Here is a 27,461-nt window from a genome sequence, read left to right on the forward strand (position 1 = left end):
TTAAAGTTTATTTATTAGTATCACAAGGCTTATATTAACACTGCAATGAAGTTACTGTGAAAATCTCCTAGTCCTCACACTCCAGCGCTTGTTTGGGTACACTGAGGTAGAATTTAGCATGGTCGATGCACCCAATCAGCACATCTTTCGGACTGTGGGAGGAAATCGGAGCACTCGGAGGAAACCCACGCAGACACGGGGAGAACGTGCAGACTCTGCTCAGACAGTGAGCTAAGCCGGGAAATCGTAAACAAAATTAGTATGGTTTTTAGATTATTTGTTTAGTAAATACATTTTGACATCTGGTTGTTTGGCTGCTGAAAGCTGTTAGTTGCGGATCAGGTGAGGCTCTCACTCAGGTTGCAATCCTGCTGGTGTTAGATGTGTGTAGCTGGGTGGGGTGTGCCCTGTGACTGACGTGCCTCTGTGGTATGTGCTGGCTGCTCTGCAGCTTTCAGTCAGGAGGGGGAGGGCGTTTTGTTGGCAGCGCTCGTTCACTTCCAGCAGGTGTACACTGGAACAACAAGCAATAAAGTGCCGAGACGACGCGACCTTTGGAGAATTGTGGGGTTGCACAAAAAAAAGGTTTTAATCGATTGTTCATGCTGGAAATTAGTTTTCTCCTGCGTATCACGGTACTAGATCTAAACGGGTTTCTATCCCACTGTTGAGTTGCTATCCTGATGTGTTGACTGGAGATTGGGGACAGGTATTCTTTTGTGTGTGTGAATTAGGGAGGAGAAGGAGGGGGTTTCGTTGCTTTGATTCTGATGCTGTTTTCTTTGATGTTTTGTCAAGGTTTGAACGGAAATTGAATTTGGAGAGAAATCCCCACACGGCCACAGAGGATTTATATTCCCAAAGGTGGAAATGTCGGGGCCAGCATTAGATAGCCCACCGCCCTACCATTCTGGGAGCGAGTACTAGTGAGTATACCCCAGTCACACAACTTGCCTTCTCTTTGTGAGGTCTTTTTTTCACTTCTGCTTAACTTCTAAATTATAATATCAGAACCGATACTATTTAGAGCTAGTATAATTCAGACTTTTAAATAAATGTTTCCAGTGGATTTCCATTTTCTCACTTTCCTGAAGCCGCTGGGTTACTTTGAATTCACTGCAATTAATAATAACCCGATGGGAATATTACTAAACATGCTTAGCCCCAAGAGTCCAGCCACCTTAGTACAATAACTCACCCACAGTAATACAATAGCTCACTAATAGTTATAAGCACTATATTACAGGAAAGATGTTGAAGCCATTGAAAGGGTGCAGAGGAGATTTACAAGGATGTTGCCTGGATTGGGGGGCATGCCTTATGAGGATAGGTTGAGGGAGCTTGGTCTCTTCTCCCTGGAGAGACGAAGGATGAGAGGTGACCTGATAGAGGTTTACAAGATGTTGAGAGGTCTGGATAGGGTAGACTCTCAGAGGCTATTTCCAAGGGCTGAAATGGTTGCTACAAGAGGACACAGGTTTAAGGTGCTGGGGGGTAGGTACAGAGGAGATGTCAGGGGTAAGTTTTTCACTCAGAGGGTGGTGGGTGAGTGGAATCGGCTGACGTCGGTGGTGGTGGAGGCAAACTCGTTGGGGTCTTTTAAGAGACTTCTGGATGAGTACATGGGATTTAATGGGATTGAGGGCTATAGATAGGCCTAGAGGTGGGGATGTGATCGGCGCAACTTGTGGGCCGAAGGGCCTGTTTGTGCTGTGGCTTTCTATGTTCTATGTTCTATATTGCTCTGATATCCCACCTGTAAATAACAGTCATTTTAGAAACTGCTGATATTCAATTTGTAACTAATAGTTATAAGTAGTTAGAAGTAACAACTACTAGTAACTTTGCTCTGATATCCCACCTTAAAATAATAGTCATTATATAAAATTCTGATTTTCAAATTTGTGATTAAAATCAGAACCTGGCTGCATTGTACAAGGTCTGGTCTAATGTTCCATTTTAACAGGTTCTATTCCTGAGCTAAATGAACAGTGAGAGTTTTAACAACACCAGGTTAAAGTCCAACAGGTTTATTTGGTAGCAAATGCCATTATAAATGCATAGACCAGGGATTGAAACTGGAACTATACTTGCCGGAATGTTTCAATGCCACGCAATGCGGCATATGTATCTACTGGGTTACCACAGGAACTAAAATAGGGATAGTAAAAGATGTTCACTTTTGTCCATATTCGTAGACTGAGTAGTTTTTGTCATGGATTTTTTAAAATTGTGATTTTATTTAACATACACAGCAGCACAGTAAAGTGTGAAAAATTTTCAAACCTGCTGTTGCTCGCATTGGTGTTGCTGAATATTTATCACACACTACAGCGTCAAGCTTAAAGGTTATCAGATGAATACAGACATGCTAATTGCTACTCTAGTCACTCTGCATCAGGATAGCAGTTGTTATGGAAACTCAGGTGGACTTCTAGCCCAGTGGATGGGGCCATACTTCGCATTTCTACTGCTGGCACTTACTAATTCAGTACAGACCAGGGATCGAACCCATAATCTTTCAGAGTGGTGTAGAATCACACTGCAGAAGGAGGCCATTCTGCCCATCGAGCCTGCATCGACAACAATCCCACCCAGGCCCTATCCCTGTAGCCCCATGTATTTACCCTGCTAGTCTCCCTGACACTAAGGGGCAATTTTGGCAAGGTCAATCCACTTAACCTGCACATCTGTGGATGTGATACATTTATGTAGAATATACTTCTCTAAATTTGCAATTTGATTAGTATTTGGTATAATTTAAAAAATACATGGGCCACTTTTTAAAAAGCAAAATACAGCAGTTGCTGGAATCTGAAACAAAAACAGAAAATGCTGGAAAATCTCAGCATCTGCGGAAAGAGAATAGAACCAACATTAGCTTGGACGAAGGGTCATCTAGACTCGAAATGTTGACTCTATTCTCCCTCCACAGATGCTGTCAGACCTGCTGGGATTTCCAAGTTCTTTCTTAAGTTGGTTAAAAGTTCTGAAGTTTTTCTGTTTTCAAATGTCCGAATGTAAACAGAAACTGAACAGCTTTGAATGTTCCACTTTGAAGTAATTAATCTGCTGATCCATTGATCCTCTTTGCTGGTCCTTGGAATATTATACATTTTGTATTCTGGAAACATTTTTGGATAGAATAATGCCCATTATGTTGTGGACATGTATTGACTGCATTATATTAATTCTTTTATCTCCAACGTTACAGCCACGGTTCAGTCTATGCACCAAGCAAGGATCTATATGATGGAGAGATACGATCCCAGCCTGCTGGTTCCTATTATCCAGATGAAACACAACACTTCTACAAATGGTCTTCCCCTCCAGGAATTATCAAAATTTTAGCCATCCTTATCATTGTGATGAGCATTGGAATCTTTGCATGTGTGGCATCAACTTTACCCTGGGACATGGACTATTATGGAGGAGGAATGGGGGTAGGGAACGGCATGGGATATGGTGGATATGGAGGATACGGGGGTTCTGGTGCGGGCTACGGTTCTGGTACGGGCTATGGATACGGTGCTGGAGTTGGAGCGTATGGATATGGAGGTGGCTACACTGATCCACGGGCTGCCAAAGGCTTCATGATCGCACTAGCTGCTGTCAGCTTCATAGGACTTTTGGTTGTTTTTATCATACTCGTGTCTAAGGCCAGGCTTTCCAGATCAAGGAAGTTTTACTTAATTCTGATGATTTTGTGTGCAGTCATTGGTTTTATAATGTTTGTGGCTACAATAGTCTACATCATGGGAGTAAACCCAACAGCGCAGGCTGCAGGATCGGTGTTCTACAATCAGTTACTGACTCTCTGTAACCAGTTTTATATTCCATCTACCTCTGGCGTCTACACAAATCAATATCTCTATCACTACTGTGTGGTAGAGCCACAAGAGGCAAGTATTTTACATGCCTTTCATATGTATCTAGTCAATATGATCAGTTACACTTGTTTTACGTATTTCAATTTCTTTGTGCACCCTTGTATCTTATAGTCTAAATATATAGAAAATTCTCTGTATTGTTAAGTAATATAGTAGGTACGGATAGAATGCCAGAATTGTGCTATTGAGTTCCTTCATTTTGAGTAGTTGAGGTAACCAGTTTTTGCACTGGAGCCATTATGAACAAAAACCATCTTAGTGATCTGCAGTTCCCTAAACAGGTAAACAAATTGCAAACCCCCTCACCAGCAATCAGTTGTGTTGTTCCAGCAGTGTATCAGTGGACTCTGTAGTTAACTCCACAAAAATGCAAGTATCAGTATAGTTAGCACATGGAGTAAGATAATGGAGGCTTTATTTACAGATAGCTAAAGTTGAGTTAAGCTGATGCATGTGAAAATTGTTGTGCATTCATGTATTTTAGACATGTGGGAATGGAAAGTTTATTATTAGATGTATTAAGTAGTGAAGGTCTGTGAAAACAATTAGATGAGCTTTGTCTGATGTCTTGGGTGATTTGCACACTTGAGCATCTCCATGTCAGGTATCCAAAACAAAAATTGGCAATGTGTATTTTGCAAAAGATTTTATATTAAAGGTAAATCCATAACCAAGATATTCTACACAAAATGTCCATCTCTAGATAATTATTCCCAGTCAAATTCTTACCAATCATTTGGAAAGGATGTGAAGACATTGGAGTGAGTGCAGAAAAGATTCAGGAGAATGATTCCCAGGATGAGAAACTTCAGTCATGAAGATAGATTGGAGAAGTTAGGACTGTTTTCCTTGGAGGAAAAAAGGGTGAGAGGAGATTTGCTAGAGATTCATACTCAGAATCATGAGGGCACTGGACTGAGTAGAAAGGGAGAAACTTTCCACAGGTGAAAGGCTTGAATGAGAGGGAACAGATTTAACATAATTGACAAAAGGAGCAAAAACAATATGAGAAAGAACTTTTTCATGCAGTGAATGATAAATTTGCTGGCTGAGTGTGTGGTGGAGGCAGGTTCAATCGAAGCGATCAAAAGGGAATTAGTTTTGTTATCTGAAAAGGAAGAATGTGCAGGGTTATGGGGAGAAGTGAATTGCTTATTTGGAGAGCCAGTGCAGACACAATAGACCAAATGGTCTCCTTCCCTACTGTAACAATTCTGTGAAAGCTGTTAACTGTAAAGCAGATCATATAAAAGTTTGCCTTGTGTGCTGAGCATTATTTGGCAGTTCTGATGAGAACTCTTTTAAAATGAGTTAGTAACTTTTTACACACAAAATGGTAAGGGATTGTTTACATTGGTAGTTAAATCGCATATCTGCAGAAACTAATTCAAATGTTAAAAGGGTGAACTGTTTCCTATAATATTTTCCTCGAATAATGAATACTTTTCAGTTTCTCTTTTATAATGTTAGGCTGTGCCAGATGCAGGCCTAGTCATTGTTTAACTGCTCTCTCTCTCCTTTTTCCAGGCCCTTGCAATTGTGATGGGATTCCTGATTGTAATAGCTCTAGGTCTAATCATCTTCTTTGCCTTTAAAACACGAAGCAAGATCACGAGATATGGCAAAGAAAACGTCCTGTGGGATAAGGGTTACATGCAGGATGAGGCACCCCCTAATGTCGAAGAATGGGTAAGGTTCTCTCCCAATTTAGTCAAACATATTGTAGATGTGAAATGCTAGGAATACTCAGCAGGCTCGGCAGGTTCTCTGGAGAGAGAAATTAGGACTTTACTTCGGAGCTGATCGAGTAGTTGCCTCTGTTTCTCTCTCTCCAAAGATGCTGTCTGACCTGCTAAATGTTTCCAGCATTTTCTGTTTCAATGTCAGATTTGCAACAGTACTTTAATTTTGTATATTAAAAATGAAGGTTGATGGTACGATGCTTGATCTTCTATGTAGCAGAATCCCATTGTTCTTTATCTGGTGCCAATAAAACTTCGTAAATATTTGAAGTATCTAAAGAACTTACAGGGTTTCTGTAAAAGCACTTGGTTAAAGAAAATATGAAGAGCTGTAATAGTGGTCGTAGTTCTATCCACTCCAGTTATTCTATGCTATAAACAGGCTAGAAAGGGACAATTTCTACAACATGGATACGGGATCTCATAAATCCTGTCGAGAGACATTGCACTACATTAGATACCTGACTGGATTAAACTGCCGCCTTGAATAATTATATTCTACCATTCTGTTTTGGGGAACATAAATACCATAACACTATGCCTACCAAATTAATGCACAGCAAGTAATTGTCAGTATTTTGCTTTCTTTGGTACTCTAATAACATTTTGATTACACCGCTTTTTGGAAATACAAATATACATTGTTAGACTTCCCGATTTGTAAGTGGTTTGCAAAAGGCCAGTGTGGCAGAATAATAGAGAGCTCCTTGCATTGAGAGAAGCCTCTTGGTGTGCTTCATTGGACAATGGATGGATCTGGAGACTGAGGGAAGAGAAAAGGAGAGAGATGGAATGGATAAGCATGATCAAAGCTGAAGGGTGCGTGAGAGACTTTGGGAAGTTGTGGGAGTTACAGAGGATAGGAACATAGCGGCCAGAGGAGTAACTGGCAATGGTGGAGCAAGAAGTAAGCAGGGAAATGTTCGAGGAGTAGTTGCTGTGTTATGTCATGCAGATGGAGGAGATGACTTGAGATAGTGTGGGATGAGGCCAGTAATTGAGTTGAAGGTGTAAACAAAAAGCTTGAAATGAATTTGTTGAGCCAGTCATTTGGACATGCACATAGTGGTACTTTGTATGTTTGAGCACATTACTGAGATTGTATGGATTTGTTTGTAGGGGATGATTTGAGGATGGATTCAGCAAGAAATGGTAATTTCTATAAAATCTTAATCACAGTTCTGACACTCCAGGGCCTTCCCCAGGGACACAGGGTGGAGAGGAAGAAGCCTTTTACAGGTTATGACCCACAGCATTGCTGGTCTATTTGGGCAGACTGGGAAATCAGCCTGGAATTAGTCAGTGCACAATTGAAAATCCAATCCAGATTTCAACGGCTGCCAGTATTTATCTCAGGATCATTCCTCCCAGTGGGAGTCTCGATGCCCCCAGTGGCATTGGCAGAGAGTTGAAAATATTTCCGTGTTTTTTTTGTTAAGCCAAGGTGAGCAGTGAATTTTCAGCAACAGTCAAAACTGGCATATCAACATATAGTGTGAACATGATAAATGAAATGTATGGTACATTTCTGCAACTGTAATCAGCATTAGAAATATACAGAAATCTTTTTGTATGTTTTTTTAAAAATAGGGCTGTTCAACAAAAGGGACGATGAGGCAAATGCATACTTGTTGATATCAGACATGGTGAACGATGACTAATTGTTTACTCAGGGTTATTTGCAGGATCTGTATTTTCTGTGGTTGTGTTTCAAATTTCTATGGTTATCATACTGGTGTCTTGACAAACATAATTCCCGCACAAATTTAAATTGAAGCTCTAAAACTAGTCCCTGGGTCTTTGGTATAGTCAGGGACAGATGATTGCTACTGAGACGGGTAGATCGAGTCTGGAAATTTGCCAATGGGCTGGATCTACCTCGGTTAAAAAGTATTCTGAATTGTGAAATTTTCACTGTGGTAGCGGGGGTAGGTGGAGGATGGAGCTGGGCCCACTGACCCAGGATCATGGTTCTTCAGTGCCAGCTCACCCCACATTGCCCCCTCATTCCCTTCATGCTACCCCATAGCCATTCAGCCTGTATCTACCATGGGAAGACCTAGGGGGGGAATTCTTCTGTCCTGCCATCGCAGTGGATGGGGGGAGGGATGCAGGAGGGCGACCATGCAAAGGTCTATTGACCTGGAGAGGGATTTTCCGGTTTTGGGGTGAGTATGGCCGGAAAATACCGCCCCCTAGAGTGCAAATTGGAGATGAAGAAAATAAATTTCTAGCAATCTAATGCAGCTCTCATATGCAAACTTGATTTGGAGATGCCAGCGTTGGACTGGAGTAGGCACAGTAAGAAGTCTCACAACACCAGGTTAGTCTCACCAGGTTAGTCAGTAAAAAGTCTCACAACACTCACCTGAGGAAGGAGCAGCGCTCCAAAAGCTCGTGATACCAAATAAACCTGTTGGACATTAACCTGGTGTTGTGAGACTTCTTACTGTACATGCAAACTTGGTATTGGGGAAACAAAACTTCCATTCATAAAACACATTCAAAGCTTCTAAATCTCCTCAAGCAATTAATCTTTCATTAAAAACAAATAACTTCTATTGCAAATGCACCAAAGATGGCTAACCCCTTAATGGCCTCTTTAAACAATCAATAAAACTATGAACTCAAACCCCTGCAGAGATAATTGTAGCTTTTGAAACTCAACCAAGTATTCATAAAGACGCAATAATAGCCTTTGAGGAAATGTCAACAAAGAGCTCCATTAAAACTGCGTGACCAGATGCTACTTTTTAAAACTCTGACAGAAACAGCCCTTTTTTTAAAGTTTAAGGAACAGAGGATTTAAAAAAAACTTTAGATCATCACAGTTGTACAGGCTGTATCTGCCCTTCAAGAATGTTTATGTCTATTTCTCTTTGTGACTCCCACATGTGGATTCAGGCCCATGCAGCAGCCAAATTGGAATCTGTTTGAATTCTGCACCAAATTCAAACAGACTGCTGACTTTAGATTTCCTGCTTTTGTGAATCATGTCCTGCCACCTTCCACTTGATGACAAAACATGTCTTCCTGACTCTGTAATAATCCAGCCTTTAATCTCAATTGGAGAAAATCATAGGAATGGTACAGTTGACCTGTATTCTGCTGGCTTATTAAATTATCCTTGATATCTGATAATGCCTGCTGGAATTGTGTGTGGGTGTGAATACAAGGAAAGGTATGAGCTACTGTTAAGCCCTATATAAGAAACATCTTTATTTGTGCATGGGATGTGGAAATCACTGACAATGCCAATGTTTGTTGCCCATCCCTTATGCCCTTGAGAAGGTGGTCCTGAACCACTGCCTCAAGCTGCTAGAGTCCATACGATATAGGTTTTTCCACACGGCTGTTGGGCCAAAATTCTGGAACCTCCTACCTAACAGCAATGAGGAAACTGATAAGGATGGTGCGTGACTTGGAGGGGAAGTTGCAGGTGCTGGTGCTCCCAGGTCTGAGAAACAAAATCCTAAAAATACTCAGCAGGTCAGCCAGAAGCTGTGAAAAAAGAAACAAGAGTTAAAGTTTCAGGTCGATGCACTTGAAACAACAATTATTTGGGCAGGGAAAATGTTGAACTGTGCCACAGCCTGAACCAAAAGAGACATGTCAATCATAGTGTGTGATCTGTGGTTGCTGAACTACTTCAACTATCATGGTCTTCACACTTTGAAATCCTTCATGTTTATAAAATAAACAAAGTGTAAGATACTCTTTGAAGGTTCATTGTATAGGTTTTTTGCCAAAACAGTAGTGGGTATTTGGAGGAGCTCTCACTCAACTATTATTGGGTCTAATCAGACAGACCATACCTACCGGAAAGAATGCAGATGACAACCCCAAGGGCAATCTCACGTCAGAGAGGACTGAAGCTACTTGGCTTTTTTGGCTCTTAAAAATGAAGTAAATGGTGCAGGTAAAACATTGAACCATGATAATTGGGGCAAAGGGAATGGAGAATGATTATTTAAAAGGCAACAAACTCTACGGAAATTCCTAACATGATGCATTCCTGGCTAAAGTATTGGGGACACCTGGAATAGTGCTCAGAGAATGAAGGACACAATGGAATCTTTCTGGATAAATGAGCAAGAGACAGCAAACCTTGCAACATATGGGAAAACATTGTGAAGATAATTGAGTGGAGGCTAGGATATTAGGCTGCTTTGGGTTGTCACGGACATTTTTGAGTATTCTGGTTAGTTCTATTTAGTTTACACACACTTTCTGTGTAATGAGCTAGATGCACATATATACTTATGAAATGTGATTGCCCAGAAATTAGGGTGATGCTCTATAGAAGGCTATTTGTTTGCAAGTATATGGGAGGACTTTGATGGTGGCTTTTGATCACTGTCCAGAATAGATCGAGCTTGGCTGTAGGCTCCACAATTGGTACGGAGGAGGGGAGCAAATAATTTCTGCCAAAGGATCAGACTCACTGAGCAATACCATGCAAATATATTTTGATAGGATTTGTTACCTATGAACAATTGGCAAGTGCAATGCTGGGTGTTAATTTGTATATATTTAGCGAATGTTGAAATGCCGACAGTTCCCGGGTGAAATGAATTTTGTGCAATGTCGTCTGAAATGGTTTCAGGGAGTTAGTTTCTGGGTGTGCCTATGAACAAGTTTCGAAGGAAGAATCTGTAATATGATACCAGCGCTTATTTACATCGTTAAACCTCAAAGGGATGAAGCTATCCTACAAATAAGAATTTAAAGCTCCTGAAAAGTAATTCCTTCAAGCAGGAAATTAAGATTTTGTCATTTTTTAAAAGTATTTCCATTTACCTGTCATTCCAGGCCTTAGTTCAAACCTGCATTCCATTTGGAAAGGTTGAAGTAAACAGCAATTTCTCATTTAATACCTGTTTCCACCCTGGCTCTGTTCATGTGCTAGATGGCATTATATTACATGCGCAGAACTGGTTCTTTTGACTGTTTTGCAGTTCAGAAAGGAGAGTAGTTCTTCCTTGAAGTCAAAAGGAGTTTAACTAGGCTTATGAAGTTAATTTTTATAATGACTCTCCAACATTGCAAACAACATTGAATTTGAGGATAAAAAAGACAAATTAAACGATTTAGTTTAATTGACAGAAAGTTCGACGCTGAAAGCTGCCACACTTTGTGGATTGAACTTTTCAGACCATAAAACAATGAAGTTGTAACTGGAAAATCCCGAGTTGGCATTTCCATCCTCCATGTCCTCTCCGTCACAAAAGTCACTGCTTCCTCTTTTGTAACATTGTTTTCTCTGCTCCTGCCTCAGCCTATCTGTTGAAGAAACGCCAAACGCAGACTTATTGACCCACATTCCATTAATGCCTCAAATTTAAAAATCTCATCCTTATTTGCGAAAGGATATATTGGCCTTGGAGGGAGTGCAGAGAAGGTTCACCAGGTTGATCCCGGAGATGAGGGGGTTAGCTTATGAGGAGAGATTAAACAGATTGGGTCTGTACTCGTTGGAGTTTAGAAGGATGAGGGGTGATCTTATAGAGACATATAAGATAATGAAGGGGCTGGATAGGGTAGAGGTGGAGAGATTCTTTCCACTTAGAAGGGAAACCAGAACTCGAGGGCACGGCCTCAAAATAAGGGGGGGCCGGTTCAGAACAGAGTTGAGGGGGAACTTCTTCTCTCGGAGGGTAGTGAATCTCTGGAATTCTCTGCCCATTGAAGTGGTGGAGGCTTCCTCGTTGAATATGTTTAAATCACGGGTAGATAGTTTTCTGATCGATAAGGGAATTAGGGGATATGGGGAGCAGGCAGGTAAGTGGAACTGATTCGCTTCAGATCAGCCATGATCTTGTTGAATGGCGGGGCAGGTTCGAAGGGCCAGATGGCCTACTCCTGCTCCTATTTCTTATGTTCTTATGTTTTGTGACCATTCTTTCTTGATTTAACATCTCCTTCAAACTCTCTGGCCATCTGACTCTTCTTCCAACTCGGGCTTTATCGGCATCCAACAACTCTTGCCCTACTGGTGGTTATGCATTCAGATATCTAAAGCTTCACCACTTTCATATCTTACACCTGTAACACCCTTCTTTGCCCTTAACTTTATTTTTAGTCCATTAGTGGTTAATGCCCAAAATTCTTTGGAGTATGGACTGGTTCCAAGCCCGCTATTCAAAAAGGGAAGTAGAGAGAAAACAGGGAACTATCGACCAGCGAGCCTAACGTCGGTACTGGGGAAGTTGCTGGAATCCATTATCAAGGATTTCATAACTCAGCATTTGGAAGGCAGTGGTATAATCAGACAAAGTCAGCATGAATTTACAAAGGAGAAATCTAGCTTTACAAATCTGTTGACTGAGGAGAACTAGTGGATATGGTTTATTTAGATTTTTAGAAGACTTTTGACATGGTCTCACAAAAACAGACGACTATGTAAAGTTAAAGCACATGGGATTGCAGGTAATGTCTTGAGATGGTTAGAAAGCTAATTAGCAGATAGGAAGTAAAGATTTGGCATAAATGCGTCTTTTTCTGATTGGCAGTTAGTGACTAGTGGGGTTCCACAGGGATCCGTGCTAGGACACCAACTGTTCACATTATATATTAATGATTTGGACAAGGGAACTAAATGTATTATCTCCAGATTTGCAGAAGATACAAAGTTGGGTGGGAGGGTGAGCTGTGAGGAGGATGCAGAGATACTTCAGTGTGATTTGGACAGGCTGAGTGTGTGAGCATATGCATGGCAGATGCTGTATAATGCGGATAAATATGAGGTTATCCACTTTGGTAGCAATAATAGGAAGACATTATTATTTGAATGGGTGTAAGTTGAGAGAGGTGAATACTCAGCAAGACCTTGGTGTCCTCGTGCATCAGTCGCTGAAAGTAAGAGTGCAGGTACAGCAGGCAGTAAAGGAGGCAAACGGTATGTTGGCCTTCATAGGGATAGGGATGTTTTGGTGCAATTGTATAGGGCATTGGTGAGGCCACGTCTGGAGTATTGTGTGCATTTTTGGTGTCCTTATCTGAGGAAGGATGTCCTTGCTATAGAGGGAGTACAGCAAAGGTTTGCCAGGCTGATTCCTGGGATGGCAGGTCTGTCATATGAGGAGAGACTAAGACGGTTAGAATTATATTCAGTGGAATTTAGAAGAGTGAAAGGGAATCTCATAGAAACTTAAAATTCTGACAGGGAGATTCAGACAGGATGTTCCCAATGGTGAGGGTGTCCAGAACGAGGGGTTATCGTTTGAGGATAAGGGATAAGAGGTGGAACAGAGGTGAGGAGAAATTTCTTTACCCAGAAGGTGGTGAATGTGTGAAATTTACTATCATAGAAAGTAGTTGAGGCCAAAACATTGTATGATTTCAAGAAGAAATTAGATAGAAATCTTGGGGCTAAAGGGATCAAGGGATATGAGGGGAAGGGAGGATCAGGATATTGAATTCGATAATCAACCATGATCAAAATGAATGGCAGAGAAGGCTCAAAGTGCCGAATGGCGTCCCCCTGCTTTTAGTTTCCATGTAGTCATCCCTCCTAATCTTTCCTCCTTTGGTCCACTGTCAGTTTTTGTTTGTGGATATGCTTTAGGGCTTTTTCCTTGCTGGTGTTGTTACATGAGTGATTTTGAATTGTAAAATGTGCCAGATTTATAATTGTCATTTTCTACTCTGACCTAGATTTGTACTTCAGATTTGATGGCCACTCTGTTCACTAAGTGTGGTGCAACTTTTGTGGTAGAATACAGCATTTATAATTTAAAAGTTCATTTACTTGAATATCTTGAATAATGCCACTATTGGAACAGTATTTTCCACTGTATGCCAGGAACTCTCTTTGTCGTTCTATAGTGTAGGTTAACTGCAGATTTACCTGCATGAACCCAACTCATTGGAATGTTTGTTCGTGTTTCTTTCACTTCCCATGTCCCATTTTTGAGATTTTAGCTTCTGAATGGTGACTCCAATTTAATTGCAACTTATGAATGCAAAAATATTGGAATACACATGAATATAGAAACAAGAAAGGCATTTCAACTCCAGGTCATATTTCGAACAGAAACTGGTTATTTTTACATCAAATCTACATTCCTCTTGACTTAAGGATTCATACAATTCCTGCTATGAATAGTCTCTCATTCTAACTCCATGATTATCTCTCCCAAATTTCCTGTTTGAATCTCACCGTTCACTTCCGGACTCCCCAAAGCCTGTCCACCATCTGTATGTCAGGAGTGTGATGGAATACTCTCTATTTGCCTGAATGAGTACAGCAGCAGCAACAACACGCAGAAGCTCAGCACCATCCAGGACAAAGTAGCCCACTTCATTGACATCAGATCCACAAAAATGCACTTTCTCCACCACTGACACACAGTGGCAGCAGTGTCTGCCATCGACAAGATGCACTGCAGAAACTCACCAAGCCTCCTTAGACAGCACCTTCCAAACCACAACCATTACCATCCAGAAAGACAAGGGCAGCAGACACGCCATCTTCTCAGGGTAATTAGGACTGGGCAAGCCAGTGACCCCCACATCCTATGAAGGAATTTTTAAAAATAATTCTTGTTTCTGCCCATTGCACACAGAGTTTGCCTGTGTTAAAGATAGTAAGAAGTTTAACAACACCAGGTTAAAGTCCAACAGGTTTATTTGGTAGCAAAAGCCACACAAGCTTTCGGAGCCTTGAGCCCCTTCCTTAAGGCTCCAAAAGCTTGTGTGGCTTTTGCTACCAAAGGAGGAAGGGGCTTAAGGCTCCGAAAGCTTGTGTGGCTTTTGCTACCAAATAAACCTGTTGGACTTTAACCTGGTGTTAAACTTCTTGCTGTGTTTACCCCAGTCCAACGCCGGCATCTCTTTAACACATGTGTTAAAGATGCCAGTGATATCCTGTGACTGCAGTGTAATGTTCTTCCTTGTCCCTCCATAGTGTTCAGTGGAGTCAATCGTGCTATTGTCCTGTTGGCCTCCCTGCTGTGATTTATCTCCTGACACTGTCCTTACATGTCTCTCCCCCAGTAATTTCTTCTCATTCACAGCCACTCGCCCATCTTTAGTGGAACCAAAGTTCTATCTCCTCCTCTGTTTACAGATTTACACATTGCTCCTTTGGCAACTTTGAAGAGTCTGTTAACATCCATCTTCTGATATCCACTAGCTGAACCACGTCACTCCCCTGCAATCCACATGTTCCTCCGGTACCTTGTCCCGTATTGTTGGAGATAAGGCAGAATTTGTTCTGATTAAACATTGGATTAAAAAAGGAGTTTTCATGTCCAACCTCTGCCAGAAACACACTAACCTCGCTAGTGATTGCCCTTCCCTCTATCTGCCTGTGCCAGATGGCCTACAACATCGATGTCCTTTTTATTTGGTCCCCAATTCCAGTTTGAAGCCCCATGTTCTGGCGACTAGCAAGTCTTAACATCTAATTCTCTAATTTCTGTAGCCTCCTCTCCTGCATCATTCTCACTAAAACCCTAATCTGTGTTTATGTCAAAATCTTTGATTTATTGCCCCATGTATTCATTCCTGGAATTCTGGTCTTTTGTGGATGACCTCTGCTTCATTTTCCGTTTCAGTTTATTCATTTTTCTGTGATAGGTTTTGTCCTATTTTCAGCTGCCTTTATCTTAACTTCTTTAACCCTTTTAAATGGGAATACACTTATCATCATCTAGTTAGTGGGGAACTGTTCACTGAGCTCCAGCAGAGAGAGGTGTTGGCCCGGTGCTAGTTGGAAGCTAGATTACAATTAACCTATTTTTTCTGTACATCATAGTATTGAGGCAGCACGGTGGCACAGTGGTTAGCACTGTTGCTTCACAGCGCCAGGGACCTGGGGTCGATTCCCGGCTTGGGTCAGTCTGTGTGGAGTTTGCACGTTCTCCCCGTGTCTGTGTGGGTTTTCTCCGGGTGCTGCAGTTTCCCCCCACATTCTGAAAGATGTGCTAGTTAGGTGCATTGACCTGAACAGGCACTGGACTGTGGCGACTGGGGGAATTTCACAGTAACTTCATTGCAGTGTTAATGTAAGTCTTACTTGTGACTAATAAATAAACTTGATTGACTAACTATGAAATAGCCCAGTTTTTTCTCTATTCTTCATTCTAATATAGTCGGTGCCTTAAGAGTGAAGAAATTGGAAAGAAAAATAAAATAATCAATTTACAAAAAGTTTTGTTTGGAATTTAGAAAAATGAAAGATGATCTTATTGAAACATCCTGAGGGAACTTGACAGGTTAGATACCAGGAGAATGTTTCCACTTGTGGTAGTATTAGGGGACACACTTTTTAAGAATAAGAGGTGAACCTTTTAATACTAAGATGAGGAGAGGTTTTTTTTAAAGAGGGTGGTTAGTATGTTGAATTCTCTTCCCAGGAAGCAGTGGAGACTGGGTCATTGAATTTATTCAAGGCTGAATTAATAGAAGGGAGTCGAGGATTATGGGGGACAGACAGGAAAATGGAGTTGAAACCACAACCAGATCAGCCACGATCTTATTGAATGGCAGAATTCAATAAGAATTCTTAGAAGGGCCAAATGGCCTACTCCTGCTCCTGCGTTTTAAAGCACAACTGCTATTGTGTCCCAGTGAGAAGCCGAGGCAGTGCATGTACATAAGACTCACTTCACATATGTTTGCTGGAAGTGAACTTTTCAATTGCAATTTGATCTTGGCAGCTTGAGTTCCCCTCCCAAAAATGAAGGGCAAGAATTCTGACTGATTGAAGCCATTTTGAAATCTCTAGCCCAGTTCAGTTGCGTAAACAGCCCTGAAATGGTTCCCGATGGCATTTCAATCATTTGGAATGGAAACTTGGGCAACCGGTTTTGTGGGCTATTGTTGGATGCATCCCAGTGTTTGAAAACAACACATTGAAAAGCAGTTTGTAATTCTGAATGTCCCCCATCTGTGTTTGCATTCATCTGTAAAGTTTTTAAGTATTTGCTTCATTATCACTCAATTGTGTTTGCAAGAAACTGGGAGGCTGCTATGGGTTTATATTTAAGCAAAAATGAGTCTTCTCTGCAAAATGCAAGTGTGAGATATCTAAATTAAAATCAGAAAATGTTTGAGACATGCAGCAGATCAGGCAGTCTCGGTGAAGGGAGGAAGAAAATGCGGATGTTTTTTTTTCAGGTTATGATTCTTCAACAGAATACCCAGTTCTGACAAAGAATTATATACTGAAAACATTAATCATAATATCCTTTCTGCTTGTTTATTTTTAGCCTATTGTGTGCCTTACAACATTTTAAGCTTTTATAACAGATTTCCTTATGATTGGTCTTAATGAACCTGAAAGGGTCAGCACTGGGTTATAGTCTGGAACTCTGAGGGGGGAAAACACCTCCTCCTAAGGTGAATATGAAACTGCCTTTACATTGGCGTTTAGCTCAGTTGGCTAGACAGCTGGTAAGGAATGCAGAGCAACACCCCGTACCGTACCGGTTGAGGTTATTCATGAATTTCTCAACTTTGCCCCTTACCTGAGTTGTTTGATCACAGTAAGAAATCTCATAACGCCAGGTTAAAGTCCAACAGGTTTATTTGGTAGCACAAGCCATTAGCTTTCGGAGCGCTGCCCCTTCATCAGGTAAGTGGGAGTTCTGTTCACAAACAGGGCATATAAAGACACCAACTCAATTTACAAAATATTGGTTGGAATGCGAGTCTTTACAGGTAACCAAGTCTTAAAGGTACAGACAATGTGAGTGGAGAGAGGGTTAAGCACAGGTTAAAGAGATGTGTATTGTCTCCAGCCAGGACAGTTAGTGAGATTTTGCAAGCCCAGGCGAGTCGTGGGGGTTACAGATAGTGTGACATGAACCCAAGATCCCGGTTGAGGCCGTCCTCGTGTGCGGAACTTGGCTATCAGTTTCTGCTCAGCGACTCTGCGTTATCGTGTGTCGTGAAGGTCGCCTTGGAGAACGCTTACCCGAAGATCAGAGGTTGAATGCCCGTGACCGCTGAAGTGTTCCCCAACAGGAAGAGAACACTCTTGCCTGGTGATTGTCGAGCAGTGTTCATTCATCCGTTGTCTTTACAGTCTTTACCTGTAAAGACTCGCATTCCAACCATTATTTTGTAAATTGAGTTTGTGCCTTTATATGCCCTGTTTGTGAACAGAACTCCCACTTACCTGATGAATGGGTAGCTCTCTGAAAGCTAGTGGCTTGTGCTACCAAATAAACCTGTTGGACTTTAACCTGGTGTTGTGAGACTTCTTACTGTGTTTACCCCAGTCCAACGCCGGCATCTCCACATCTTGTTTAATCACCACCAGTCACAACTTATTGTCATCAGGGACTACGGCAACCTTTTACCTTTATTTAGATTTGATTCCAGGTGACATGCGTATACACACAGTGCTGGCATTTACACTACTAAATCCAATTCTCTTATCCTGGCAATAGAGATCCAGGTGGATTATTCTGCGACCAGAACAAATTTATTCTTGGTGCCCTGGCCAATATTTATCCCTCAATCTACATATCTAAAACCGACTAAGGAAATAGAAAGAATCATAGAAACCCTACAGTGCAGAAAGAGGCCATTTGGCCCATCGAGTCTGCACCGACCACAATCCCACCCAGGTCCTACCCCCATATCTACCCGCTAACCCACACATCTCAGGACATTAAGGGGCAATTTTTTTAGCATGGCCAATCAGCCTAACCCGCACATCTTTGGACTGTGGGAGGAAACCGGAGCACCCGGAGGAAACCCATGCAGACACGAGGAGAATGTGCAAACTCCACACAGACAGTGACCCAAGCCGGGAATCGAACCCAGGTCCCTGGAGCTGTGAAGCAGCAGTGCTAACCACTGTGCTACCGTGCCGCATGTCAGCTACGACTCTCACCAACATTTACAGATGCACCATAGAAAGCATTCTTTCTGGTTGTATCACAGCTTGGTATGGCTCCTGCTCTGCCCAAGACTGCAAGGAACTACAAAAGGTCGTGAATGTAGCCCAATCCATCACGCAAACCAGCCTCCCATCCATTGACTCTGTCTACACTTCCCACTGCCTCGGCGAAGCAGCCAGCATAATTAAGGATCCCACGCACCCCCGACATTCTCTCCTTCACCTTCTTCCGTCAGGAAAAAGATACAAAAGTCTGAGGTCACGTACCAACCGACTCAAGAACAGCTTCTTCCCTGCTGCTGTCAGACTTTTGAATGGACTTACTTAGAATCTTAGAAACCCTACAGCACAGAAAGAGGCCATTCGGCCCATCGAGTCTGCACCGACCACAATCCCACCCAGGCCCTACCCCCATATCCCTACATATTTTTACCCACTATTCCGTCTAACCTACGCATCCTAGGACACTAAGGGCAATTTTTTAGCATGGCCAATCAACCTAACCCGCACATCTTTGGACTGTGGGAGGAAACCGGAGCACCCGGAGGAAACCCATGCAGACACGAGGAGAATGCGCAAACTCCACACAGACAGTGACCCAAGCCGGGAATCGAACCCAGGTCCCTGGAGCTGTGAAACAGCAGTGCTAACCACTGTGCTACCGTGCCGCCCCCCAGTGCCGTACCTTGCATTAAGTTGATCTTTCTCTACACCCTACCTATGACTGTAACACTACATTCTGCACTCTCTCGTTTCCTTCTCTATGACCAGTAGGCTTTACGCGCAAGAAACAATACTTTTCACTGTATGTTAATACATGTAACAATAAATCAAATTAAATCAAAGATTATCTGGTCATTATCACATTGCTGTTTGCAGGAGCTTGCTGTCCGTAAATTGGTTTCTGTGTTTCCTGCATTATAAGCGTGACTACACTTAAAAGTGCTTAATTGCCTACAAAGCATTTTTGGATGTCCTAAGGTCATGCAAGGTGCTACTTAAGTGCAATAAATCCTTCCTTTTGCTAGGGTATCTTCTGGGTGTGAATTCAATCTAATTTAGCATCTGTATAGTAGAGGTTTAAGTTGCTGATTTGATTTATTATTGTCATGTATTAATATACAGTGAAGAGTATTGTTTCTTGCGCTACACAGACAAAGCCTACTGTACATAGAGAAGGAAAGGAAAGCTGTCTTCTGGAAACCAGGGTTACCGAGGGAAATTGTTACATTTTATTATTCACAGGTTGATCATGTACAGTTGAAAGATGGAAAATAATTTCTAGCTATTTGAGCAACTGTAAAAAGATGATTTGTGTCAGCCTGAAAGAGAAGTCAATATTTTAGCTGGGGTAATGGGATAATGTTGCCACTGACAATCAATCCAGTGACAGAAGAAATTAATCAGCCGAGGATCTGCTCAATATAAGACATTATTTCAGATGTCCAGCATCTGCTGTATTTTGCTTTTATTAAATAGAAGACAGTTGAGTTGGATAATGATCTTGATGAGGCAATGGAAAGCCATTAACAGGACAGAAGAGTGTGAGAGGCCCAGACCGAGAAAAAGGCAAGAAAATTAAAGATATATAGATATACATTTGCAACCTGTAGAACAGGTTTACCATTCCTGAAGAGAAAAGGCCTGAAATTGTTAATTAGTATATGCTGCAGATTGCTAAATCATATGGAGATAGATAATGTATGTGTTTCATATTATATGTTTGTGTACAATTCCGTGTACACTTCAAGGAAAAGAATTGAATGAAATTTCAATTACAGTTGGATCTGTAAAGCCATTAGCCATGAAAAACTATAAAACAAATCACAAAGCTATCCAATGTTTCGATAGAGGAATTATTTCCATTCTTTGTGGCACAGTGGTTAGCACTGCTGCCTCACCGCCAGGGCCCCTGGGTTCGATTCTCAGCTTGGGTTACGGTCTGTGCAGAGTCTGCACGTTCTCCCCGTGTCTCCATGGGTTTCCACCGGGTGCTCCTGTTTCCTCCCACAATCCAAAAGACGTGCTGTATAGGTTTATTGGCCATGCTAAATTCTTCCTCAGTGCACCCAAACAGGTGCCAGAGTGTGGCGACTAGGGGATTTTCACAATAACTTCATTGCAATGTTGATGTAAGCCTACTTGTGACACTAATAAATAATAACATAAATAAACCTTTGTACCTTATTTGTGCCACCCCCCCCCCCCCCCCCCCCCCTGCCCCTTCCAAAAGATTAAATTGGTGTGGCAATACCCGAAGGATTTGTACCTGTAGCTCACACACTGAAATACTAATCTCTGACATGTTGCTATGGAAAAACAGCTTGGTGTCACCTAATCACTAGTTCTCAATTACCTTTCTGCATTTTCCAACCTCCTTGCTATCCTGTACAATAGTCTGGCCTCACAACTTAGTTTGATGGGGAATTTTTTTAGAAAGCAAGTAGACCAGGTGATTTATGGCTGGCTATGGATTAGCATTGTAAGGGCTTCAAAGCAAATCAACTGCTTAGATTTTGTGCATGTGTGTTTTTTTTTAAAGTTTGCAATTAGTGTCACATTTCTAAATTGGTATTACACAGAATTTCCGGCAAGTAGGCCAATTCAGCATCAAGGGGCTTTGTCATGATGCTCCACACAGGCTTCCTTCCATCCTACTTCAGCTCATCACCATCAATATATCCTTTTTTTCATTTCCCGCTCACATACTTACCTGCTTTCCTCCTTAAATGTGTGTGTGCTGTTCAGCTCCACTACTCCCTGTAGTAGTGAGTTCCATATTCTAACCACCCTCTCTGGCTGAAGAAATTTCTCCAGAAATTCTTCCTGGATTTATTTGTAACTGTGGAGTGGAGAGCAGTTTCGGCAAGTCCTCACGAAAGATTAAACCTGTCCTCAGTGCTTCAGGCTTGGGAGAAGAAAAAGCACCCACCGTCCTTGTTCCCGATTTCTGTCCAGTGTTTCTTACTGGCAAGTGGGCAGGATTTGTTGTTGATGCTCTCACAGCCAAATAGCCAGCCTACAGTCTGTCCTTGATAGTACAAAACAATGGTTACTTGGGCAAAACTGGTAGAATAAAATTAGGGCGAATTGGCAAAATGAACCCTGGTACAAATGGTAGTAAAAATAGAGACACCAGTCTGGAAATCCAGTCAACCTTTTGTAAAGCTTCTATTGGACGTTATATAAGATACCATGACACAGGTAGGGTATAGTTCCTTTTGGTGTACGAAGTAGTCATTTCTGTTACAGGGCCTCTGCAAAAGGAGAGAGAGAGAGAGAAAAGGCATTAATAGGTTGGGTTGGCTCCTTATTTCTGACCAGGTTAAGTCTGATTTATGTCAATTTATTTTGAAGTGGGATCTAGCTGAAGTTGCATATGATCGGTATTGCAACAGATAATTTGGCGTCTTTAAAAAAAACACTGTACAGAATGGAAAGCTGGTGACAGCAAAATTATTATATGTTGATGGAGCCGACAAAGCAGCATTTTGTTTACGGCTAGGAACTAATCTTCAATGAAGTAAATATTTTTTCCCATACGAATACCTGGATACATCATCAAATTAATGAATTAACAGTTACATATTGTACATGGTTTTGGTTATCACCAAACATGTTGCTGGAAAAATGCAAAGCAGCATCTGAGGAAAGAAAAGATTGGTTAATGATTCACTCATAGGGCCCTGGTCAAAATAGATTGTGCTGAATTTTCCAAGCGTTCCCACTGGCAGGATCTTTCGGTCCCGCAGATGGTGACCCCTGCGGCAGGTTCCCCAACCGGGGGAGGAGTGGAATTCTACCTACTGTGTTTACATTGTTTTAAAAAATCATCCTAAGTGTATGGAAAATGTGGCAAGGTGAAAAATTTGAATATCGAGGAAAGAAAATGCAAACTTCGATTGAAGCCAGTATGTAATCCTGGCAACTGTCTGAACCCAAACCCAGCCATTTACTGACTTGGTGTTGCATTTGACTCCAAGCTGAGCAATTGGCCATATCTGCTCCATCATCAAGATGGCTAACAAAGAACAAAAAACAGTACAGCACAGGAACAGGCCCTTTGGCCCACCAAGTCTGTGCCGACACAGATGCCTCTCTAAGCTAATATTTTCTTGCCTCTACATGGTCCATATCCCTCTATTCCCTGCCTATTCATGTATCGATCCAGATGCCTCTTGAATGTTGTTACAGAATCTGCTTCCACCACCTCCTCCGGCAATGCGTTCCAGGCATTCACCACCCTCTGTGAAAAATTTGCCCCTTTCCCCCTCTCACTTTCAACCTGTGTCCTCGAGTAATTAGCCCTTCGACCCTGGGAGAAAGACTCTGATTATGCTCTGTAATTTGATTCTGCCCTTCCCTCAACACTTCTGCTGCTAAAATCCTCATCCATGCCTTTTAGTAACATTAGACTTAAACTTTAGAATCATAGAAGGAGGCCATTTGGCCCATCGAGCCTGCACCGACAATCTCATCCAATCCTTATCCCTATAACCCCATGTATTTACCTTGCTAATCCCCCTGACTAAGGGGTAATTTATCATGGCCAATCCACGTAACCCACACATCTTTAGACTGTGGGAGGAAACCGGAGCACCCGGAGGAGGTAGCACTGTGGTAACACTATGCTGACTCATGGGAGAACCTGGCTTGTGTCTGCTCAAAATGGAGATTCCAGGAAGGCACCAAACAGGCTTGTCAGGATGTTGTAGAAGAGAGGTGGAGCACACAAACCTCAAACAATCCATCTATCCAGCCCCTCGGACCACTTATCCCGCGTGTAGCAGAGTCGACAGATTGCACTTATCAACAAAGTAAAGTGGAAGCAAGTCATCCTTGATCCTGGGGACTGTGTAAGAAGGAGATGTGTGTGTTTATATATAGATGGAATGCCAGCACAGAATTGTAAGATCTGATAAATTATTTTGATGGTGATCCAGTGGGCTGAATGGAAAAAATATGAAGAAGCTAAGCTATGGGGTGGCATGGTGGTTAGCATTGCTCCCTCACAGCACTAGGCACCTGGGTTCAATTCCACCTTGACTGACTGTCTGCGTGGTGTTTGCACAATCTCCCTGTGTCTGTGTGGATTTCTTCTGGATTCTCTGGCTTCCTCCCACAGTCCAAAATTATCCCTTAGTGTCCCAATATGTGTAGGTTAGGGGGATTAGCGGGGTAAATGCGTGGGGTTACAGGGATAGGGCAAGGAAGGTGTGCCTGAGTAAGATGCTCTGTCGGACATTTGGTGTAGTCTTGATGATCAAAATGGCCTCCTTCTCCACTGTAGAGATTAAGAGTTTATTTATTAATGTCACAAGTAGGTTTACATTAGCGCTGCAATGAAGTTACTGTGAAAATCCCCTAGTCGCCATGCTCTGATGCCTGTTCAGGCACACTGAGGGAGAATTTAGTATGGTCAATGCACCTAACCAGCACGTTTTTCTGACTGTGGGAGGAAACCGGAGCACCCAGAGGAAGCCCACGCAGACACGAGGAGAACGTGCAGACTCTGCACAGACAGTGACCCAAGCCAGGAGTCGAACCCGGGCCCTGGCGCTGTGAGGCAGCAGTGCTAACCACTGTGCCATTGTGCCACCCCTTATACATTCCAGAGGCAAACAGCAGATGTGTTTGGCCTTTTAAAAAAATAAATTTTAAATGAATAAAGTGAAGTGAAGCCTCCTGGATAATGCTGTGTTAGTGTATTGATGATGATGAACAGTCCTCATTCTGCTCATTTTCCCAATCTGGGCAGTCACTGCTGAAGGCACTTGGGAATCGGGATGTCTGTTTGCCCGACAACTTGGTAGCAGAGGTTGAATCCATCAAACTGTATTCCCAAATGGAAATTGGAAAATGACTTAATCACTCTATAAATACAAACAAAGAACAAAGAACAATACAGCACAGGAACAGGCCCTTCGGCCCTCCAAGCCCACGCCGCTCCCCGGTCCAGGATTGAATCCTGAATCCAGGATCCCCGCCCAATTTTCCAGCCTATCTACATACTAATATCCTATCCACCGAGCTGTCCCTCACAGCTACGATGCTTTGTTCATCACAACCTATTAGCTCACCCCCACCCCCCCATTCTATAAATATTATCAAATGTATTATCCTTCATAAAAGAATATTTCATTATGATTCTGTTGTCCTTTTCAAGGTGAATAATGTATCTGGAGTTCCTGAGGAACTAGCATTAGATGGATTTTCATACAAACCTAATGGTTCCTTGTATGGCTCGGGCTATGAGCCCAACAGAACATGGCCTAATGATGTCCAACCAACTCAGTAAGTACAGCTTGTTCTGACGTCCTGATTAGTGTTATTCCTTATTGTCTGAAGTTTCAGTCCCTACTTTTTATTTGCTGACTTGTTTGTAATTTTAAATGCTCACAAATATAGACACGATGATCTCATCTATTTCTCTCTTGAGACCTAGTGTTGTTAAATCATATATACCCTGTCAACAAATCTATTAACGGAGCTTTAGAGTTGTGTAAAAACAATCACTCAGGCATTGTTTATTTTCTCTTTCATCCTCTCAATGTAATCTGTATTGAAGCACAGCTATAGGGTCCAAAGGTGTGCAGGTTAGGTTGATTGGTTGTGCTCAATTGCCCCTTAGTGTCAGGGAGATTAGCAGGGTAAATACAGGGATAGAGCCTGGGTGGGATTGTTGTCAGTGCGGGCTTGATGGGCCAAACGGCCTCTTTCTGCACTGTAGGGATTCTATGATTCATACCAGTGAGATGCTGATAATGTATATAGAATTGTTGCCCATTGTGAGTCCATTCTTTTCCTAAGGGCAGAGCAGGAGAGTGGGACACTGCAGTCACCTCTTTTCCCTTTAGCATTATATTTAGGTTCAAAGGGGAGGTGAAAAAGCTCATTAGAGAAGTAAAGAGGGATTATGAGAAAAGACAGGCAACCAACATAAAGGGGAATCCCAAAGTCTTCAATAGGTATAAAGTAGGAAAAATATGGTAAAAGGATGATTAGGGCTGAAAAGGGACTGAAAAGCAAATTTACACATGGCTTAATACTTTGCATTTGCCTGTAACAAGGAAGTAGATCTACCTAGGATATGGTGGCAGAGGAGGAAACTCTGTCCCTAGCAGGGTTCGAAGTGTTGAACAGACTGTTGATACTGAAAGTTGACAAGGCACCAGATGAGATGTATCCAAGGGTATTGAAAGAAGTGAGAATGGAAATTGCACTGGGACAGGCCATAGTCTTTCAATCTTCTAGACTCTGGGAGGTGCTAAAGGACTGGAGAATTGCAAATGATATGTTCTTGTTCAAAAAAGGTTGCAAGGAATTACAGGCCAGTCAGTTTAACATCAGTGGTGGGTAAGCTTCGAGAAAAAAATATTCAGGATAGAGTTAGTAGTCACATGAAAAAATGCAGGTTCAGCATGGATTTCTAACCGGGAAATCATGTTTAACTAACTTGCTAGAGTTTTTTGAGGAGGTAACAGAATGGGACAATGAAGGCAATGCTGTTGTGGTAGACGTGGACTTTCAGAAGACATTTGATACAGTGCCACACAACAGACTTGCTAAAAAAGGTTATAGCACATAAAGTAAAAGGGACAGTAGCAACGTGGATACAAAATTAGCTGAATAATAGGAAACAAAGTAACAGTTAATGGATATTTTTGAGTTGGAGAAAGTTTTGTGGAATTCCCCAGGGTTTGATATTGGGACTCTTGCTTTTCCAGATGTATATTAATGATCTAGATCTTGTGCACAGGGGGCAATTTCAAAGTTTGTGGATGACACAAAACTTTGATGTATTGTAAACTGTGAAGAAGACAGTGTAGAACTTTAAGAGGATGTAGATAAGCTGGTGTGGGGTGGGCAGATAGGTGGCAGATGAAGTTCAATGCAGAGAAGTGTGAGGTGATGCACTTCGATAGGAAAAAACATAGAGGAACAATATAAAATAAGGGGTAAAATTCTTAAAGGGGGTGCAAGACCAGAGACACCTGGGTATATATGTACATAGATCATTGAAGGTGGCAGGACAGGTGAAGAGAGCAATTAATACAAGAGCAAGGAGGTTATGCTGGACTTTTACTGTACTCTGATTAGACCTCAGTGGGAATATTGTGCACAGTTCTGGGTGCCACACTATGGAAAGATGTGTGGAGAGAATGCAGAAGTGGGTTAGAAGAATGGTTCCAGGGATGAGAAACTTCAGTTATGGGGATAGATTGGAGAAGTTGGAACTGTTCTCCTTGGAGAGGAGAAGACTAAGAAGAGATTTGATTGAGATGTTCAAAATTATGAGGGGGCTAGACAGAGTAGAAAGGGAGAAACTGTTTCTGCTCGTAAAAGGATCAAGAACAAGAGGGCGCAGATTTGAAGTGATTTGCAGAAGAAGCAAATGTGATGTCAGAAAAAACTTTCACACAATGAGTAGTTTGAGTCCAGAATGCACAGCCTGGAAGTGTGGTGAAGGCAGTGTTAATAGGAGCAACGTGCAAGGGTATGGGGAAAAGGCGGGGGAATGGAACCAAGTCACAATGCTTGTTTGGAGAGATGGTGCCGACACGATTGGTCAAATGGCCTCTTTGTGCAGTGTAGCGATTCTGTAATAAGAGTGTGTTAAAACTGCTGTAAACAAATCCGTTAAAGGACAACTACATTGGCTGGCATAAAATGTCATTTTTCTGCTTTAAACCTTTTGTGTTGCAGTGATCCTGAAGTTTCAGTTCCACTGATGCGGGAGCAACCAGCTCCACATTGGTCCGGCAGAGAGTCTGATGAGAGCAAACCACCTTCACAGAAGAAGCCACGCCACAAGAGAAGGCCAGGTAGAGCAAAAAGACCGGAGACTGAGGACTACGAAACAGATTATACAACTGGTGCCGAATCCTGTGATGAACTGGACGACGAAGATTTGGAAAGGTACTAAGGAACTTGCTCTGGGGGCCGTTTTTGTCAGTTACGAAAGATTGTAAT

General features: G+C 42.0%; 1 protein-coding gene across 3 annotated transcripts in view; it reads left to right on the plus strand.

Moving 5' to 3' along the window:
• The first annotated feature begins 495 nt into the window (after positions 1-495).
• oclnb (occludin b) overlaps positions 496-27,461 on the plus strand; it is a 32,602-nt gene continuing 5,636 nt past the window's right edge. Inside the window, exons 1-6 of one of the 3 annotated variants that reach the window (XM_078214871.1) lie at positions 496-585; positions 799-926; positions 3,215-3,902; positions 5,418-5,579; positions 24,655-24,782; positions 27,195-27,407. In XM_078214871.1, the coding sequence (XP_078070997.1) occupies positions 871-926; positions 3,215-3,902; positions 5,418-5,579; positions 24,655-24,782; positions 27,195-27,407 (1,247 nt within the window). In that variant the 5' untranslated portion in view covers positions 496-585; positions 799-870. Of the gene's footprint in view, positions 710-798; positions 927-3,214; positions 3,903-5,417; positions 5,580-24,654; positions 24,783-27,194; positions 27,408-27,461 lie in introns of all 3 variants that reach the window. The other 2 variants (XM_078214870.1, XM_078214872.1) reach the window with 2 other exon arrangements.

The sequence above is a fragment of the Mustelus asterias genome, chromosome 6 (assembly GCF_964213995.1).
Source record: "Mustelus asterias chromosome 6, sMusAst1.hap1.1, whole genome shotgun sequence".
NCBI lineage: Eukaryota > Metazoa > Chordata > Chondrichthyes > Carcharhiniformes > Triakidae > Mustelus > Mustelus asterias.